The 18,747-nt window shown below is 51.3% G+C and overlaps 9 protein-coding genes across 9 annotated transcripts; 5 read left to right on the top strand and 4 right to left on the bottom strand.

The window, feature by feature from the left end:
- Positions 1 to 299: 299 nt before the first annotated feature.
- P153DRAFT_370308 (uncharacterized protein) lies at positions 300 to 1,760 on the bottom strand. Its single transcript, XM_033669013.1, has 4 exons — positions 1,523 to 1,760; positions 1,351 to 1,465; positions 1,086 to 1,264; positions 300 to 1,029 (listed from the first exon to the last, which is right to left on the bottom strand). The coding sequence occupies exons 1-4, from the start codon at positions 1,649 to 1,651 to the stop codon at positions 730 to 732; spliced, it is 723 nt and encodes a 240-aa protein (XP_033519378.1). The 5' UTR covers positions 1,652 to 1,760; the 3' UTR covers positions 300 to 729.
- Positions 1,693 to 2,837, top strand: P153DRAFT_400482 (nagb/rpia/CoA transferase-like protein; the record flags this gene model as incomplete). Its single annotated transcript, XM_033671829.1, has 4 exons — positions 1,693 to 1,811; positions 2,008 to 2,129; positions 2,180 to 2,665; positions 2,722 to 2,837. The coding sequence occupies 4 exons, from the start codon at positions 1,693 to 1,695 to the stop codon at positions 2,835 to 2,837; spliced, it is 843 nt and encodes a 280-aa protein (XP_033519377.1).
- Positions 2,838 to 2,977: 140 nt separating this feature from the next.
- On the bottom strand, positions 2,978 to 3,466 carry P153DRAFT_389836 (small nuclear ribonucleoprotein E; the record flags this gene model as incomplete). Its single annotated transcript, XM_033670875.1, has 5 exons — positions 2,978 to 3,030; positions 3,081 to 3,171; positions 3,220 to 3,326; positions 3,383 to 3,400; positions 3,451 to 3,466. The coding sequence occupies 5 exons, from the start codon at positions 3,464 to 3,466 to the stop codon at positions 2,978 to 2,980; spliced, it is 285 nt and encodes a 94-aa protein (XP_033519376.1).
- Positions 3,467 to 3,583: 117 nt separating this feature from the next.
- P153DRAFT_370304 (ARM repeat-containing protein) lies at positions 3,584 to 7,426 on the top strand. The gene is made up of 7 exons (XM_033669012.1): positions 3,584 to 3,969; positions 4,027 to 4,119; positions 4,168 to 4,446; positions 4,545 to 4,635; positions 4,684 to 5,967; positions 6,016 to 6,441; positions 6,496 to 7,426. The coding sequence occupies exons 1-7, from the start codon at positions 3,844 to 3,846 to the stop codon at positions 7,104 to 7,106; spliced, it is 2,910 nt and encodes a 969-aa protein (XP_033519375.1). The 5' UTR covers positions 3,584 to 3,843; the 3' UTR covers positions 7,107 to 7,426.
- A 292-nt stretch (positions 7,427 to 7,718) lies between these two features.
- On the top strand, positions 7,719 to 9,992 carry P153DRAFT_400479 (glycoside hydrolase family 47 protein; the record flags this gene model as incomplete). The annotated part of the gene is made up of 1 exon (XM_033671828.1): positions 7,719 to 9,992. Exon 1 carries the CDS (start codon positions 8,100 to 8,102, stop codon positions 9,990 to 9,992), a length of 1,893 nt encoding a protein of 630 aa, XP_033519374.1. The 5' UTR covers positions 7,719 to 8,099.
- Positions 9,993 to 10,250: 258 nt separating this feature from the next.
- P153DRAFT_426017 (TPR-like protein) lies at positions 10,251 to 13,209 on the bottom strand. Its single transcript, XM_033672582.1, has 6 exons — positions 13,151 to 13,209; positions 13,024 to 13,101; positions 11,486 to 12,965; positions 10,875 to 11,429; positions 10,637 to 10,828; positions 10,251 to 10,587 (listed from the first exon to the last, which is right to left on the bottom strand). Exons 2-6 carry the CDS (start codon positions 13,064 to 13,066, stop codon positions 10,347 to 10,349), a joined length of 2,511 nt encoding a protein of 836 aa, XP_033519373.1. The 5' UTR covers positions 13,067 to 13,101; positions 13,151 to 13,209; the 3' UTR covers positions 10,251 to 10,346.
- Positions 13,210 to 13,609: 400 nt separating this feature from the next.
- P153DRAFT_117349 (uncharacterized protein) lies at positions 13,610 to 14,259 on the bottom strand. Its single transcript, XM_033661951.1, has 3 exons — positions 14,136 to 14,259; positions 13,731 to 14,085; positions 13,610 to 13,680 (listed from the first exon to the last, which is right to left on the bottom strand). Exons 1-2 carry the CDS (start codon positions 14,201 to 14,203, stop codon positions 13,800 to 13,802), a joined length of 354 nt encoding a protein of 117 aa, XP_033519372.1. The 5' UTR covers positions 14,204 to 14,259; the 3' UTR covers positions 13,610 to 13,680; positions 13,731 to 13,799.
- A 241-nt stretch (positions 14,260 to 14,500) lies between these two features.
- On the top strand, positions 14,501 to 15,736 carry P153DRAFT_400477 (putative CmcJ-like methyltransferase). Its single transcript, XM_033671827.1, has 5 exons — positions 14,501 to 14,909; positions 14,967 to 15,048; positions 15,099 to 15,186; positions 15,240 to 15,469; positions 15,517 to 15,736. Exons 1-5 carry the CDS (start codon positions 14,562 to 14,564, stop codon positions 15,657 to 15,659), a joined length of 891 nt encoding a protein of 296 aa, XP_033519371.1. The 5' UTR covers positions 14,501 to 14,561; the 3' UTR covers positions 15,660 to 15,736.
- Positions 15,737 to 16,703: 967 nt separating this feature from the next.
- Positions 16,704 to 18,626, top strand: P153DRAFT_434684 (uncharacterized protein). The gene is made up of 3 exons (XM_033673100.1): positions 16,704 to 16,824; positions 16,891 to 17,592; positions 17,644 to 18,626. The coding sequence occupies exons 1-3, from the start codon at positions 16,734 to 16,736 to the stop codon at positions 18,507 to 18,509; spliced, it is 1,659 nt and encodes a 552-aa protein (XP_033519370.1). The 5' UTR covers positions 16,704 to 16,733; the 3' UTR covers positions 18,510 to 18,626.
- Positions 18,627 to 18,747: the final 121 nt, after the last annotated feature.

Genomic DNA, 18,747 nt, shown 5'->3' with positions numbered 1-18,747 from the left:
CTAGATGGTAGGAAGAAGGAGGAAGACGAATAGGAAAAGAATAAGAAAGAGAAGAGAAGGGAAGGGAAGACACGACGGATCGATAACCCCCATCGATCCAATCCAGGAATCGCATAAGCAAAAGAGAGAGGGACGAGGATTATTCCACACGCATCTCGATCATCGTACCGAACTCTTGCCGATATATTTTCTAGGCACGAACCTAAACGTTCACTGTCCGCACACCCCATGCCATCCCGAAATCAACACATCAGAATAGATAGATAGAAAGACAGATAGATAGATACCCCGCAGCACTCCAGCGTCTCTTCCTCCTCCACAGTCATAGTATTGCATTAGATTGCATACAAAACAGAAAGGGACCATACCACAACCCAAATAGATAGAATAGCATCTGCACATCTATTCCAAAAACACAGTTAACATCTCTATATACTTCTACAAGTAGCATATTATGCAGGTAACGTGAAACAAAGCCCCATCCCAAAACACGCGTTCTCGCTCAACTAAAAAAACGCACACCTCTACCACCCGCACAAAAGTCGTGTGAACCGTACCGCCAACGCCCCCCCGTCCCTGAAGAAAGCACCTCGAAAAAGCTATGCATACCAGACGCAAAACCCTGCTAACGCCAAAAACAAAAAAAGAACTCTGATACGCCATCCTCCTATCCAAGTCAACTCGCCGTCTATGATCCCGCTGTAGAACTGCTTTCCGTCCCGTAATCCCTCAGAAGAAGAAATACATCGCGCCACCTCCAGCAGTCAGGAAGAGGCCGGCCCACCACATCATGCCCGCGCGCTCCATGCCGGGCGTCCTCTTGTACACGACCTCATGGTTCATGGGCAGGTCTCCACGCTTGACTTTGCCCGCGGCTGCGGTGGCGGTGGCGGTTGGGTTGAGGGTGGTGGTGGGCAGCATTTTGGGGGGCGAGTAGGCGAGGTAGAGGGGGATGAGGGGGGAGCCGTCGTGCTTGAAGAGGGTTAGACGGGGGATGTGGTGGTAGCCGTCTGTGACGACTTCGTAGCGCTGGGCGGGGGGGTTAGTACTACGTTCATCTTGCAGGGGCAAGAGGGTAAACGTACTTTGAATTGCTCCGTTGCGTTGTACCGTGTGTACACTGAGTGCTTGTATGAGCATGGGTCGGAGTACATTTGACGACCGTCGATTTTTATGGGTTTCAATGTGAGGGAGCCGTCGGCGTCCTTGGAGAAGGAGCCGTGCTGCCATTGGATTATGCCTTGAGGGCATTTGGGGTTTGTTGCTGTGTTCTGTTAGTTGGACCGTCATATCTATCCCCATCCGCCATCTCGTGAGGCTGTGCGGGGTGATCGGAACATGTGGACGTACGGTTCGCAACTGCACGATAGTATGACTCCTCGAAGAATCCGTCTGCTGTGAACGAATACGCGATCCCCGGGTGTGCTGGCTCGGTGAAGGCCTCATTGATGGGGTCGTAGAAGCCCTGTTTCGTCGCTATCAGCCTTGCTCATCCAACCGTTATGCGCCGGAAGATGCGTACATCGCCCGTCATAGTCGAGTTTGACTTGCTGCTCCATGTGCCAACCAGATCCGTCACTGTCGCGGTTTGCGCCTGCACCTGTGAAACTGCGACTCCTGCGAGCAGCAGGGCTGCTGTCATGGACACCATCCTGTCTCTTTCTGTCCGAATCGGTATAATGAGCGTTGGCGATGGGTCGTTGGGGGGTGAATGAGTGTGGGTGCGGTGTTGAGGAGAGGCTGGTGGTGTTGGGAGTCGCAGAACCTCTGGATGTCAAGGGAGGCGACGACGGTTCGGGGCTGACAGGGATGTTAGTCGCCGGGTTCCTTGCAGATCACGGCGCCAACCGACATCATCGCGCTCGAGCGTTCTCACTGCTCGTATTTGCGCTTATCGATAGCTGCTGCTCATCGAAGCTGGACACGGGGAATTGACTAAAAAGGTCTTGTCAAGCTCGATTGAGGTGCGGCAAGACACTGCGTTGGTCTGCTGCGTTGCACTCTCAGAACGTCGTCATCACCAACAACCATCATCATGGCAGGGTCGCTGGCAGCTGTCAAGAAGGAGTTGAGGAAGAAAATCAAGAATGTACTAAAGGAGCTTCCCGAGGCTGCTGCTGTTACCCAGAGTGAGTCTGCGGACCATGAATGTAGAACATCTCAGGTTGACAGTTGCTAGCTTCGAAGGCCACAAAGACCTTGCTTGCCATGCCTGAATACCAGGCGGCGCGGCGAATAAGTGTCTACCTGTCCATGCCATCAGGCGAGATATCTACGTCCAGCATTGTGCGCGATGCACTGGCCCAGGGCAAACAGGTCTTCATCCCCTATACTTTCAAGTTGAGCAACCCAGAGGAGGGTCAGCCCGAGTCCATCATGGACATGGTCGAACTACGGTCAATGCACGACTTCGAGTCCCTGCAACCAGACAAATGGGGCATTCCGACACCCGACAAGGACGGTATATCATCACGTGCAAACTGCTTTGGCAGCACAGGTATCACGCAAGGCGAGACACCAACCAGCTCGAGAAAAGAAAGCCTCGACTTGATCGTCATGCCTGGTATGGCATTCGATTCAAAGTTTGGTCGACTTGGACATGGCAAGGGCTTCTACGACTACTTTCTGACGCGCTGTCACCAGTCGTCGCGCATGCCTTTTCGCGGTAAGAACTACTGTTTCGGTATTCGATATATGGAGGGCTAACTAACCACGTCCAAGTTGGTCTCTCGTTGACCGAGCAGTTCCTCCCGCAGAGTGAGTCGGTTCCCATGGACTCGTCCGATTTTCGCCTCGACGCCCTGATAACTGGAGATGGTGAAATTCGCCGCGCATGAACTGAAACGGCCCGTTGTATCCACGACATAAATGTTCCCCAAATTACATAGCACCTTGAAACAATGTCACTTTCAGGCCTTCCTGCAGTGTCGTGGACGCGAATCGAGGGACTTGAAGTCAAAGCGTAGTATGGCTGCGCTTATTGGAGCTGCTGGATGAGAGAAATGTTGTCGCCCTTGAGAAGGACTTGGCCTGGAGTGTGTTAGCAAATGGCGAGTAGAGGTGAATGAGATGACACTGACCAATCTTGCGTCTTTCCTCTGGCGCGTCCTTTTTTGGGATCGTCACCTCGACGGCATCGTCAATGACGAGGTTCATGAACTCATCGAAGCCCTACGCGCTGTCAGTGCTGTTGCAGTACATTGTGTGTGGTGGTCGTACCCTGAGCTTTCCCTCGATGCGCAGGCCCAGGTTTTCGTAGAGCCACACTGATATCGTCGCCCGGGACTGGAGAAGCTTGAAGATAAAGTTGATGGGTGGGAGGAGGACTGGCGTGTCGTTAGTGTCGTATGCCTGCAGCGCATGCGCGTGGGAGCTTGGGTACCTTTTCCTCCACCGCGGCCTAGAGACTGTCAGCAGTTGTAGCATTCACGTGGGAGAGTGCAGCCTTACCTCCACGTCCAGTCATGTTTTCAAATTCGCACGTGTGTCGGGGGTCCTGGGAGAGGTTGCGAGGTTGGGGACGAAGCAGCGGTGGGGACGTCGTCGGGGGTGCAGCTGTTCCGCGACGAACATTTCGGCGACAGCTGGCTTGGCGCGCGGGACGGTCTCTGCCTATGAACCCTGTCTTTGCCTATGCGACCTCGCCCTCATCATCACGGACAAACGTCACAGTCGCGCCTGCCGTTGCTTGCACGTCCACTGCTTGCTCCTGCCTGCGTCCCCTCACTCACCAGTACATGCACGCCGCATAATTAATCCCCCGCCGCCGGCCCACTCGCAGCAGCAACCGCTTCGTGCTCTCCCCCACCATCACCCTCGGAATATCCCCAGCAGACGCCAGCCATGGCCGCCAACGGCGCCCAGAACGTCTTCGAGCCCGTCTTGGCCGCGCACCGGACCATGGCGTCGGCGGCGAACCGCGTCCAGAAAGAACAGGCCCACCAGTTTCTCGAGCAGTTCCAGAAGTCGGTATGTTGGAGGCATGGGGCGCGCGTGGGCAGACTGGGCTGACGGAACGGGCCGTAGCAAGAGGCATGGACGACGACGCTGGCCATGCTCGAGGCGAGCTCCGTCGACGCGGCAGCCAAGCTGTTCGCGGCCACGACGCTGAAGGGCAAGGTGCGTAACCGCCCGTCCTCCCCGTCTCTCTCTTTCTAACAGCGCCAGATCGTCTACGACCTCCACCAAGTGCCGCGCGCACAGTTTCCAGAGCTGCGGGCGTCCATCATGCGGAACCTGGCGACCTTCCACGCGGGGCCCAAGCCCATCCGAACCATGCTGTGTGTCTGTCTGGCGAACCTGGCCATCCAGATGACAGAGTGGAAGGACGTGCTCCCTGACGTCGTCAACGCGCTTGGAACAGACCCCGCCACGCTGCCCTGCGTCTTGGACTTTCTCCACGTCCTCCCCGAAGAAGTCATGCATGGACGAAAGATCGCTCTCACAGTACGTCCGATCGAGCCGCAATCCAACATCCACTCACGGCACCTCCCCGCGGTACCGACACATGATATCAGAGTCAGAGTCTAATGCTTGGTGGTCAGGAACACGAGTTGACTATGAGGACGGCCGAGTTGATTGAGGAGAATGCCCAGCAGACCCTTGACCTCCTCATACGATACGCGACATCGTCACGTACGTGAACACATGATCTGCGTCTCAGTGGTAGCTAACACGTTCCAGCGACCGCCGCACAGAACCCACAGCTGCTCAACTGCATCACATCGTGGATTCGCGAAATCCCCCTAGACGCCATCATAAATTCTGCCTTGCTCAAGGTCATCATCGACGATCTCTCAGCTGAAGAGCCGTTTGAAGCCGCCGTCGAATGCTTGAGCGCCCTCATTGCCGAGACCAGAGACGTAGACGAAACGATGCCGGCCATCCTGGCTCTCTACCCTCAGGTCATTGCCCTGCGACCAATACTTATCCAAGCTGCGCAAGAAGAAGACTCGGAGAAGTTCAAGGGCATCGCCAGGGTATTTGCTGAGGCTGGAGAGTCGTGGGTCCTCTTGATTGCGCGACTGCCCACAGAATTCCGGGCTCTTGTGGAAGCAGTTCTTGAATCAGCTGCGCTTGACAAGGAGAGGGATGCCATATCCCACAGTTTCAAATTCTGGTACGACCTCAAGCAGTATCTCACCATCGAGAAATACGCACAAGCTCGGATCCAGTCAGTGGACGTCTACTCGAAGCTGGTAGACATCATGATCGGCCACCTCGAGTTCCCGAAGCCTGACAGCGGCGATGAGAAGGATCTTTTCGAGGGTGATCGCGAACAGGAAGAGAAGTTCCGAGAGTTCCGTCACCAAATGGGCGACGTTCTGAAAGATTGCTGCGAAGTTATGGGTGTTGTGGAGTGTCTTCAGAAGCCGTACAACCTCATCCAACAATGGGTGCAGACGTATGGATCGCAAGCTGGACCGAACAATGTGCCGGAGTGGCAGAAGCTTGAGGCGCCGTTGTTCGCTGTCAGGGCTATGGGGCGAATGGTACCTCCAGACGAGAACGTCATGCTGCCTCGCCTCATCCCACTCATAGCAGCCATTCCGGATCATAACAAACTCCGATTCCAGGCAGTGATGGCTCTAGGGAGATACACCGAGTGGACTGCACAACACCCAGACACATTGCAACCTCAGTTGGATTTTATCATGGCAGCCTTCGACCATTCGACAAAGGACGTCATCCGAGCCGCTGCGCTGTCGTTCAAGTTTTTCTGTAACGACTGTGCCAGTTTGCTTGTCAATTTCATCGTCCCTCTCCAGCAATTCTATGCCAAGCACCTCAACAACCTACCCGTCAGCAGCCAAGAAGAGATCACAGAAGGTGTGGCGTCGGTGGTGGCCAAGGTGCCTATCGATCAGACATACGCGACGCTCAAGTTGTATCTTGATCCTGTCATGCAGAATCTGGTTTCTATCGCAAACCAGGCCAAAGACGAGCCGGAGCAAAAGCTCCTTGCAGGTGAGCATACTCATATTTACATCAAAACATCGACTGACCAGATAACAGACAGGATCAATCTCATCACCATTTTCATCGAGATTGTGAGACCAGAGGTCCCGCCGGGTCAAGATAATCCAGCGGTGAAGTACTGCCAAGAGATATTCCCTGTGTTTGGGAACCTCATCACACATTTCAACAAGAGCATACCAATCCTGGAACGCGTGTGCCGATGCTGGCGGTACATGGTGCTTTCGTATCGGACTGCCATGCGCCCACTTCTGCCAGAACTCGCAACCAAGCTTACACAAGGATTCGACACTTCCAGACAAGGGTGTTTTCTGTGGGCAACAGCTTCGATTGTACGCGAATTCTCTCAAGGGATGGAGGAAGTCGACCCTAGCCTGGCAAACGATGTCTTCCAATTTTATGAGCAGCAGGCCAAGACTTTCTTGAGAATTCTCAGCGATCTACCACCGGAAGAGCTTCCTGACCGTAAGTACGATTCTTATCATGTTCTATGGACACTCACTAACTCGTTACTCATAGTCATTGAGGACTACTTCCGCCTTGCTGCCGACATGGCATTGTACTTCCCTACCGAGTCGATCATGTCGCCCCTTATGGACACCATCCTCCTTGCCGCTTGCAGCTCCCTCACTCTTCTCAAGGAAGATCCTATCGTCGCAACACTACACTTCCTCCGCGATCTCCTCGGCTATGGCCGCAACTCTTCTCCGTCATCCAGCTTCGACCACACACGCCACGACGTCCCAGAGCAACTGCGCAACCGCGTCAAGCAGCTAGTCATGGCTGTAGGCACCCAACTCGTCCAACGCATCATGACAGGCATGATGTACAGCTTCCCCGAGGGCTGCTTCGCAGATTCTTCAGGTGTGCTGCTCGACCTCTTCGAGCTCATGCCCGAACAAGTTGCAGCTTGGGTGGCCAGTACCGTCAGCATGTTACCACAAGGCAGCATCACACCTCAAGAAAGCGACCGCTTCCTCAACAACATCCGCCAACGCATCCAGACTGGCGACGTGCGCATGATTCGAACCATTCTCCAGGACTTCACGACCAGCTACCGACGCAGGAACGTTGCGCCAAGAGAAGGGCTTGGTAGACTGGAGGCTTCTAGGTTTAGGTTCTCTGGTTAGAGGCTGGATTTACGATTGCTGAAGCTAGGGCGGTCAGTGCTGCGATGGAGAATAAAATGCGTGGAAATGGTGGCGGCTTTGTGTGCGAGGAAGTGTGCGATAATTCAAATTGCATTCGGCAATCTTGTCCTCGAAAGGGTTTTGTGGGTCGACTGGGCATTTGCATGGAGTGGGTAGGTGACTGCAAGGGAAGGAATAGGTTAGGATAGAATACCACGAGTGGCTATGAGGCGGGGGGTGGAGGTGATGGATGCTTCACTCTTCTTTCTGATTTGTATGTATTGCTTGCGACAATTCTTTTTTTTCTACATTGAGAGACAGACGCTTTGCATCTAGATGAATTGTTTTGTGTGACCTCTCACAAGGAGGAAGTATGCTAAAAGTCCCCTCTTTTTAACTACATAAATCTAGGCTGGTTTCACGATTATGAGAATTATATACCTTACAGACGTGGAGTAGTACCACCTTCTCGATTACGCTAGTGCAAGCCCGATGCAATGTGTCAACGGCTCCAATCCACCCTATGAGGTTTTCGCCGAATTGGCGATGTGGGACCGGGGGGCGTCATCCGCAAGTCCCGTCACTCTTGGTAAACCTCATCTATCCCCACACGTTTCATCACACTACATTACATGCCTGTAGTTGCTGTGGGCCACTTGCCTCGTAGTTTCCCCTTTTCTTCGAGTGATAAGGGAAAGGGATGGGAAACTGCACTTCTCCACTCGCCCTCGCCCGTCCAATGGAGAGTCCTGTTACTTGATTTGATTTCGGCCTGGCACATGCGCGTACACTTATTCATCGCTGCTGGCACTCTTCACCTCCTTTGAACATCATTTTTTTCTCACGAGGCACGGGTTTACGTCGTATCGTCTTGGCTTCTCCACCGTTGACGGCGTTTTTGTATTGGCATAGACGATTCTAACGTAGCACCCTGCATCCGTTCGTACATGTATTGTCGAATGGCAGGCTCAGCGTCCTCCCTCCCAGCTCACAATGCGTAGGATCAAACCGCTGCGGCGCGCAACCCACCACCAGCAACCGCCCATGTCGCGCCAACACCAGAGAACCGTCATGTATCTGCTCTGCGGGGCCCTCGCGTTCGGCGCCGCGTACCTGTGGTATCTGCCGCCTATCGACCGGCTCGCGGTGCCGTTCCCTGTGCACGAGGCGTACATGAACGAGGATGTGGGGAAGGCGCGGCTCGTGGCCAAGATGAGCTACGACTGGAGGACTGCGCCGTTTCTGAATACCGTGGAGGAGTATATGCAGCTGCCGAGCGGCGAGCCGAGGGCGCTGCCGAAAGTCCAGTTTGACTTCCCGCCTGAGACGGGGGCGCAGAGGCGGAGGAGGGAGAGGCGGCGGGTGGCTGTGCGGGACGAGTTTCAGCGCAGTTGGCAGAGCTACAGAAGATTTGCCTGGGGGGAGGATGAGCTCAAGCCTATTTCGGGGGCGGGCGATGAGACGTTTGGGGGTTGGGGCGCGACGCTGGTCGACTCGCTGGATACGCTGTGGATTATGGGGCTCAAGGAAGAATTCTATGAGGCGCTGGAGGCTGTGGCGGCGATTGACTTTGGCAAGTCGAATATGAAGACTATCAGCGTCTTCGAGACGACCATCAGATACCTCGGCGGGATGCTCAGCGCCTACGACCTCAGCCTCGAGCCCATGCTGCTGGACAAAGCGGTGCAGCTGGGCGAGATGCTGTACCGGGCGTTTGACACGCCAAACAACACACCCCTGAACTGGCTGGATATAGAGAAAGCCAAATCCGCCGACCGCGAACCGTTCAAAGCGGAAACCAGCCTCTGTCTCGCCTGTCTCGGCTCGCTGACCATGGAATTCACCCGCCTGGCCCAGATCACAGCGGAGCCAAAATACTACGACGCAGTGGCCAGAATCACCGACCTGTTGCGCCGCAAGCAGAACGACACGCGCTTACCGGGCCTCTGGCCCATCACCCTGAACGCAGCGAAACACGAATTCAACCAAAGCCGCACCTTCACCATCGGCGCCCAGGCCGACTCAACATACGAGTACTTCCCCAAAATGGCCGCGCTGCTCGGCGGCCGCGAGCCCGTGTACGAGCAGCTATACGCCGACGCCGCGGCCATGATCGACAAACACATGCTGTTCCGCCCCATGGTCCCGTTCGCCACCCCAGGCGAATCCCTCCTGTTCTGCGGAAACATCCACGTCAACGACCCGCTGCACGTCGTGCTCGACCCGGAAATGCAGCACCTGACGTGCTTCGCGGGGGGCATGTTTGCCCTCGCGGGCCGCCTGTTCGCCGACCCGCACCACGTCGAGCTCGGCGCGAAGCTGACGCGCGGGTGCGTGTACGCGTATGCCGCGACGCCCTCGGGCATCATGCCCGAGACGTTCGACGTGCTGCCGTGCGCGGACCGGGCGACATGCGCGTGGAACCAGACACTCTGGGAAGACCGCGTCATGCGGCACTACGGCACGAAGTACATCGGCGACGCGCAGGCCGCGGCGCTCAAACACCGCCTTCCCCTCGGCTTCCCCGCTATCCGCGACCGCCGCTACCTACTACGCCCCGAGGCCATCGAGTCCGTCTTCATCCTGCACCGTATCACGGGCGAGGACGCGTATATGGAGTATGCGTGGGATATGTTCTGCGCGGTTGTCGCGGCGAGTCGCACGCCGTTTGCGAATGGGCAGGTGCGCGATGTTACTGCGCCTGGGGGCGGGGGGGTGCCGGGCGTGAGGGGGAGTGCGGTCGCGCAGGAGGATAAGATGGAGAGCTTTTGGACGGCGGAGACGTTGAAGTATTTTTATTTGGTGTTTAGTGGGGTGGATGTGCTGGCGTTGGATGAGTGGGTGTTTAATACTGAGGCGCATCCGTTGAGGAGACCGGGGAGGTGAAGGAGTTGGGGGGGTTGGATGGGGGATGGGTGGGTTATTACTAGACCAAAGTATTCTTAACTACGTACGGTATGATCGCATGTGTTCATGCAAAGCAAGCATAAGTGTGAAACATACTATCTACACGTCAGATTTGGATATTACAAAGCACACATACACAGCCCTGATAAGACTTGAGGGTTGGAGCAACACCGTTCCACAGCTACAACTGAGACAGGAGAAAAAATAAGTGAATGACATGTATAGGTAATTTGTGAAGTGTCTTTATATAAACTGGAGATCATTTTCTTACATACATTAGTTGAAATCATTAGGTCACGCGAAGAGATTTTTATGTGCTATAATAGTTTTAGCTCATCTCGACCAAAAGATCACTGGCCGATCGAAGTCCTGCTCGGTGAGCTCATCAATAGGTCTGCTGTCTGTCGATCTTGCTTCTCTGTAAAGCTGAAGTGCTTTCTCGGAGTATTCCTTTGCTTTCTCAGGCTCATTGTTCTGCGTGAGAAGCTTCGCTTGCCAGAACAAGACACGTCCACGCTCAGCGCAATAGCAAGCCTGGCTGTTATACGTATTTGTGGCCGATTCAAGGTGCTTGCTGCAGACATATGTCAATGAGCACTTCTACCTGAGATTTGTAAACTTACAGTGCTTCTTCTTTCCGATCAAGCCTCACAAGATGCTGGGCTACTTTGAAATACATGTCTGCTGTGCGGTGATGGTACGGTCCAGCTGTTTTCTTCATGTGTTCTAGGGCTTTGACTTGGTAGTCGTGGCTCTCTTCCAGTTTGCCTTGCGCTTGTTTGAGCCATCCTAGTCCGTGGTATACGCGTCCGGTACTAAAGATTGTCAGATCATAACACTGAAACACTCCATGCGACTCACATCATTGAAACCGTGTGGTTGACACCATATATCTCTTCTCTCTCTCTCAAAGTGTTGACCAGCAATGGTTCAGCCTCATCCACACGACCAGTCAAGAGGTACAAACACGCCAGATTGACCTGTGGTAACGAGCGTGTCATCTTGGCCTTGACAGAGTCTGTCAGACCATCAGCTACCTTCAACGCCACAATGTTACATTCTTCCGCTTCAGACCATTCCTCTAACATGATGTGAGCCGTCGCTAATTCAAAGTAGGAAATCGCGAGACGTGAATCGTCGTTTGGTTCCTTTCCGTGATACTCCTCCAGCATCAATTTGTTATACTCTTTGAAATGGAATCTGGCATCAACTGGTCGAATTCGCTCTGCGGCAGAACAACCAAGATTGCGGTGTGTTTCTGCTAGCAGAAACTTTGTTTGTAGTATGACATCTTTCGGCAGCCGTGGAGATGTTAAGCTGGAGGACGAATCGACCTCTAGAATGGATGTCAAGTTTGCCTGAGCCAACTGAAAACACTCTGTTGCTTCTTCGTTTCTGGCTCGTTCTTGACAATACCTACAAAGATAACGGGGTTAGTGTATGAATTCCAAGGCTTGGCGCAACAGATTTACCATCCAAACTCGTTCAGCAAGTCAGCAAGCTGTATGTTAGAACGTAGTAAGCCTTGTATCAGCGGCGAAGCTCGCAAAAACCTGTTTCTCAAGCGTAGGATATGGGCGAGGAGTACCTCGCACTCGTTCCACCGTGCTGTTTTCTGTCTCTCCGCATAACCCGCTCTCGGCCAGGCATGAAGAAGTATAGCCAGGGCAGAGTTGAAGCTTGCCACCGCTTGCGATGGGGCCTTTCTGAGGTCGGCAAGGCTTGCCCACACGGCGTCTTGTGTCAAACGATGGACCATCAGCTTTGTTCCTGACGCATCTTTCGAGATCAGAGAGGAGTTCAGTAACTCTGCACGTGCCTTCTGATACTTTGTCTTTGTGCTCAGGTATTCGTATGTGGTGTTTAGACCGATAGCAGATGTCAACAAATTATCTTGGATTCCGTCGGGGTCGAAGAATGACATTGTATGAAGTAGGCCTGCACCAAAATCCAACGTGTCGAGTAGCCAGACGGACGAGATAGTATGAACTGATGTCTGCTGCTTCTGCTTCGAGACATATGTCTGCTCAAATAGTTCTGCATGTTCAGCTTCCTCTTCATAACGTTGGATAAAGTCTTTGTACGTCAACTGTTCACGGACCATGACGGACGCCATTTGAACTATTGCAAGCGGGTGATATCCTAGAAGTTTGACAACAGTGTGAGCCAGGAGCTTTGACCCGTCGTCGTTTTCTCTCCAGGTATTCTTCAGGAGAAATGCGGATGCCTCATCTTCGTTGAATTCCCGGAGGTCGATGCCTTCGTCGACTTTGTACCAATTTGATTTCGCCAAAGGATCCCGACTGGTCAGAAGGATAGATCCAGAACTGCCTGCTTCTGGCCAGTAGTCTAGTAGTGCTTCAGTATTAGCTACGTTGTCGAACACGATTAGCCATGACGCCTCTTCTACAGAAGTCCTGCCATGACTATTGTACGACTTCAAAGGTTTCGCAAGCCATCCTTTGACTAGTCCTCTTGCTATTTCCAGATTATTGGCTTCTTGCGATGCTTCCGGAACTAGGTTGAGTTGAACAGCAATGTGCGCAAACTCGCCTTCAAGCATCGCAGGCTCTTCTGCATGCAGCCAAAAGATCGCATCGAAGTCGTCTTTGTACTTGTGTACAAACTGCGTGGCAGTCTGCGTTTTGCCTACGCCGCCAGATCCACAGATGGCGAAAGTCCTCAGATCTCGAGGTTCGGAAACTACAGTGGCTGGCAGATTTGCAGATGATTGGTTTTCAGGTGGGCACAGGGCTTCTTCTAACTTGTCCAGCACATCAGTCCGTCCAAAAAATTCAAGGTTCCGAGCGACTGGTACGGAGAAGCAAGGGAGTTGGGGATCCCGTTTTGCGAGCGAAGGTTCTGGAGTAGGTTCTGCGACCTGCGAAAGCCTTTCTTGTCGAGGTTGACTAGTCCCCAAGGTTGTTTGGTTCCCTGTGGAGGTATCTCCGCCTGTATAAGCAAGAATAAGCCACTTTAACGAACTATACGTTCGAGGGCCTCGACTCACCTTGGTGTAGCATGTTGGACATATTTGTACTCAAGCTAGACATTACAGTTGACTCGTCGAGCGTGGGGGGAGTCAAATCTGAGTCTTGTTAGTGTTTTAAGATTAATCAGTGTTCTATGTCACTCACATTGCGCAGCGTTTGTCTCGATGGTTGTCTTCGCCTTGGTGATACTCCGTTGAACAAAAAGTTCGATTGGGGGGAATACAGTGCTTCGAATATCGACGTTACACAATTCGTTATGGCGTGCCTTCATGGCAAGAAACTCCTCATTAACAGCACCACTTTCAACATCATCTTTTCCAATGAGCTAGACTATGTCAGTAGATCTACACGTTTTGTACTTTGCTTCATCTTCCTACCATGAACCTCGTGCTGCTAAATTTTCTCTTTACGGATGTCTCCTCAGTTTCATAGATAGAGAGCACTGGGAGATCTGTTGCCATCATCTCAAACTGTGTCGATAGTCCCGCTAACTTTTGTGCAGCCGATGGATCTATGTCCTTCCCCTTCTTGCGAGGAGTCAGTAGGTATTGTGCGTCGCGCCATTTGACCACGTCTTCGGAACGTGAATGAGGTGTTCCCAGAAGTATAACACTAGCAACAGAATCACAAAACGGTTGAAGCCGAGCGGTGTCAGAAAAAGCTGCGCACAAAGCCTACAACGATTACTACAAGTCCGCGTACAATTTCAAACCCGGATACCCACTTCTTTCAAAATCAACCCTCCGATACTGTGAGCAATGAAAACTACTGCACATGATCGCAACTGTTTACGTTAACGACGGTCGATGACAAGGTATTTACGTGAGATGTATTCGTCATCGTAAAAACGACTAACTTCAGCGTTGTTGTCTTTGAGCTGCATCACAGCTTCAAGTAGAATGCCTCCTTCATCAACCATGTTCTTCCATGTTCGTCGCTCTTCAGAGTCTACGTTGTGTGTGAACGAGTATATCGCAGGTGCTGGTAGAGACCGAGGTGAAAAATGTTTTAGCCAATTTGGACGAGGATGGCTCCATTTTTGTGGTAATGCAGTATCAACACCCGGAACTACTATGACCCTAATGAAAAAATTAGCAAAAGTGTAGTAAGCATCAGAATTGATACACACAAGCTTTGGGGTGTAGGACTTCGATGTATGAGTTCGAGCCTTGGCGATGAAAGCATTGCTTCTGTCATCTATCAGTCTCGTTTTACATCGAAGTGATGAGAAAGAATCAAGGATGTTATCAATACAGCCTTAGAAGGTTGAAATCTGATGGAGGGGGAGGGGTCGATGCTATGGGTTGGGTATCACCTCGCCTACTACAACGCCACCGGCGCCTATTTCACGGCCCCCGCACTCAATACTGCCGGTGCCCATGTGCATGTCCAATACAGTGGAAAAGCCGTCAGGTGCATGGCCGGGGTTTGAATTCAGATTCGATATTTAGACATCCGCGGAATCTTACAGTCGCTCAGATTGACCGTGTTGGCCTTGTTCTTAGACACAACGATAAACCTTGAATTTTTCGAGAGTCTTGCAAATCAATCAAAAATGGTGCAAAACATAAAAGATACCTCGATGTATCTCTTGGAGAGAAATCCCCTGTGGAAGTCAGTCAAGCCATATGATCTCAAGTTCAGCCCACCCGAGGGTTTTCCGAAGAGCAACGCTGTCCCACGCAAGCATGACGGGATCCAGGTAGAAGACATTCGTGGGAGGGAACACGAGTTTTCTCTTGCGAAAAATGGGTTCGCATTGATTCCCATGGACGTATCCATGTCCGTCCAGGATTTCGAGAATTTCAACGGTGATGAGCTGAGTTCTCGATTTTTCAAACCTGTTGCCGACTCGCTGAAGATATTCCTGGGAGCAGAGCGAGTCCAGGTTTTTGATTTCCAGGTAAACAGCCACCTTACTTACTTTTGTTCGCGGAACTTTGATTGAGAACTGCTATAGGTCCGGAAAAGTCATCCTGAATTTCCAATATCAACAGGAGGAACATACCAATTTCAGCAGCCATCTACCATCTTACACGTTGGTATGTGATACGTTGACCTCCATAGTTTAGATTTGGCTGAATTGCTTCAGACACAACACCTGCATTTACCAAAGAACTTGTCGAGAGGTACAATCCAGATACGCTTAAACTGAAAAGCAGACGATATCAGTATGTCAAGTAGGTTCACAAGCCATGTCTTATTGTTTGCAACCCGAATTAACGTATCAAAGTGTTTGGAAACCTCTCAGGGGGCCGGTCAAAAGCTGGCCGCTTGCAGTATGCGATAATACTACTGTCGACACGGCGAACGATCTACAAGCGCGCGACATAGTCTACCCAGAAGATGTCGTCGAATCATATCAGGTGCACTTCAATCCTAAGCATAAATTCTATTACGTATCTGGTCAGCAGACAAATGAGGCTTGGGTCATGCTGCAATCGGATTCTGGAGGCTGGACTGGTAAGACGAGAAAACTCTCAACATTAACTGCTTACTAACAGGTGTAGGTACACCGCACACAGCGTTTCCAAACCCATGGGCCATTCATGATGCTCAAGGACGGGAGAGTGTGGAAGTTCGTGCGTTGGTCTTCTATGATGAAGAGGATCACCTAGCGACAACCCCCGAGACTCTCACAAGCCTCACATAGGTAGGATTCGTATTCGCACAGGTTGTTTGAAGTTTAGCTAGGAGCCAAGACATAAACAGGATGGAAAAGAAGTCACGATCAATACAACGTAGAATGTTGTCAAGAGTGTCTCAGATAATCAATTGATGGTAACAAGCTACATAATCTCGAACGCACGAACAAAGATTGTTCACGTTCAGTTCACTGCCGTATCATACCACAAGGCCTTTGCTTTTGGGTTTCCGGATGGGGCATCGTCTTGACTCTTGCCTCCTGAGGGCTTGCGCCACTTGGACTGGCCACCAATAACAATCGCCTCGCCCTTCTTGAAATTATCCGTGTCTACCAGAGCTTTGAGCTCCTGGCTTTTGTTGCCGAGATCGGCTACGATGTGAATCCAAGGCTGATATTGTGTAGCTGTCTCCATGATCGGTTCTGATACTGACTGGAAAAGGTTAGCGCTGAAGATACGATCATGGGTAATATGAGACTCGAGCTTACAGGGTAAAGACGTATGAGTACTAACAACCAAATATGAGTGTATGTATCTGGGTTGGCGAAGTAAGGCTGAGATACACTTTGAGGTAGAAGGAGGATTTGGAGGAGAGGGGCACAGGACAACTTATGCTTGCTGGTGGTGGCAATCCGATCAGAGGGATGGAACGCAACAGTGGGAGGAGCACCCCGCAGTAGAGTGCATAAGTCGATTGTAACGCAAATCACCTGTATTTTACCTTTAAAACCTCTATATTAGAAAGCGTGGGAACGATCTCTTTTCATTTCAAGCAGGCAGCCAATTATATTAGCCAACTACCTGCCGCAATCCAAAAGAGGTTGAGCAGTATGCAGTCTCTAGACAAGCTGATACTGTTTGCCTTACGCCACGAAGAATCCCGGACGGAGGGGTTAGCCGATCTTGTTGTTAGTATCTGAGGTGGAGTCATGTAGTAGTCATCAGAGGCTGAGCAGTCATGAGAGGCTTAGTAGTGCTGCCTGCTTGATTGACGGATTATGGATTAATAGGTAGCCTAAATCTCGAACTGATGCTGAGCGTTCACCCAACACATCTATTCCATTTGCATCTCTTACACGGGCATGGCATCCATTAACATGACAACTTTACCTGTTGTTTTGGATACGGGAAGTACATTATCAAACGATTCAAGCAATTCCCAGAACCTCAATTGTGAGCATCTCTTGATTTGATTTTTTTCGTTGCAATGTGTCCATCCATCCTGACTGCTATGAAAAGCCGCATCTCAGGCATATCGTGATTCGATCCGTGCCTATACCACCACTCAGGACATCTGTAACTCTCTCTTCCCGGGAAACGATTTGAGCAGGTTCGAATTACTACTTCGCCAAGGTACCGAAAGAATACCTACACAACTGGCTGCTGATGATTTTGTAACGTTGTACCGGTTCTCTTCTCAAGGAGATAGAGAAGTCAAGCCGCTGAGAAGCGTCTCCGAATTGCATGACAATTTCAACGACGTCCAGTCGGCGCCATCTGCATCTCAGGGGACAAACGAATCAACGATGTTATTTCTGAGAGGTTTTCCAGCACCGGACTGGATAGCTGCTATCGGAGCAAAATTCCAAGTCGATCCATGTTTCTTCTCAGGGCACATGGCACTTCCGTCGGCCCTGAACGATCGGCATTTGACTTTTTCTCGGCCTCTGCTACCATCGACAGCTTCAAATTTTCTGCGACTTCGTTACGTCTCAATCGGCATGAGACCAACTGAGGATAAAGTAGGCCAGGAGGACATGAACAAGTCAAGGAGGGATGCAGAAAACAAGATGAAAAAATATCACGATAACCTTGGTATTCCAAAGCACAGGAAAGCCGGCGATGCAATCGTGAGGTTGTACCACTTACACAACGAGCAATATTTCTCGGTTGAACAAGATATCACCATATGTAAGCTGCATACAGCTTGGGGCTGGCTCAGTAAGTTGAGAAAGATAGCCACCTATTGTGATTCGGGGTTAACGCTGCCAGGTCTTGTATGCATCGACTCCGGAAACGACCTTTCTGAAGGACCTGAAGGACCTTGGCGTGAATCTAGAGATTATTCCAGGAGATCAGGATTCATTCCAACCATTCAGCATGTCCCCGGAATTGCTTTGAACTACCACTGGCGTAGTATGACAATCCCGAAAGAACGGCATTTGAAAGGCAACTTCAACCAGAGCGCGTCACTGTTGGTTCACAACTACGGGCAATCGCTTGACAAAGCTTTGGCATCCGTTGATCCGTTCTACGCTCTGAATGAGCTGTACTCATTTTCGGCCCACTCAATTTGTCAGTTCCTCAACCTCATCGACTCCATAATCATGGTCGAAACTGGGTACGGATTCGCCGATGACCGGAAATTCAGTCAACTGAACCTATCATATCATCAAGACATTTTGATTGAGCAGGCGAGGGTACTGCAGGACATCATCCGCGATATCGAATCTCAAGGTGGTTCAATGACGCATTCAGTCATGCGACAAGCGCAAACACCTCCTGTCGATATACCTCGCAGTAGATTGTTGACTGATTTCCAAGAACTTCTTGCGCGGACTGAGCGTTTGACTCAGCGTTGTGCTAGTGGGATGAACGTGGTCATGAACCGGGCAATGATTGCGGAGTCAAAGCGTGCCATTTCGCAGGCGAGGAAAATCGAACAACTGACGTGGTTAGCATCGTTTTACATCCCTCTGTCTTTCATGACGTCTTTCTTCGCAATGGATCTCGGCAACATTAGAAAACTACCTTTATGGTTGTGGTTTGCGACATCGATCCCTGTGTTACTGCTATCGTTTGTAGGTGTCCGATTGTTGCGACGGTACTTTTCCAAACCTCTTGACGAGGCGGGCTGAGTCAAACCCGAATTTTCTTATCAAGAATTGGTCACGTCTAAGGATAGGTGCCAAGAGATTACTTGCCTGGTTTTGATTCGCTTGATTTCAATAAAACTCGCGCTTTTCTTTTGTTTGACTCTCTTGGTTAGTTCACAATTCAGTATTCTATTTGGTGAACCCTGTCTATTACACCAAACGGCTAGTGGCATTCTATGTACCCCAGTACACCTGTGCCCCACTGAACATGGTTCAGGCA

This window comes from Dothidotthia symphoricarpi (assembly GCF_010015815.1).
Source record: "Dothidotthia symphoricarpi CBS 119687 unplaced genomic scaffold P153scaffold_21, whole genome shotgun sequence".
In the NCBI taxonomy this organism is placed as follows: domain Eukaryota; kingdom Fungi; phylum Ascomycota; class Dothideomycetes; order Pleosporales; family Dothidotthiaceae; genus Dothidotthia; species Dothidotthia symphoricarpi.
Note: the sequence above shows the minus strand (reverse complement) of the source record. Positions and strands in the feature narration are given on the sequence as shown.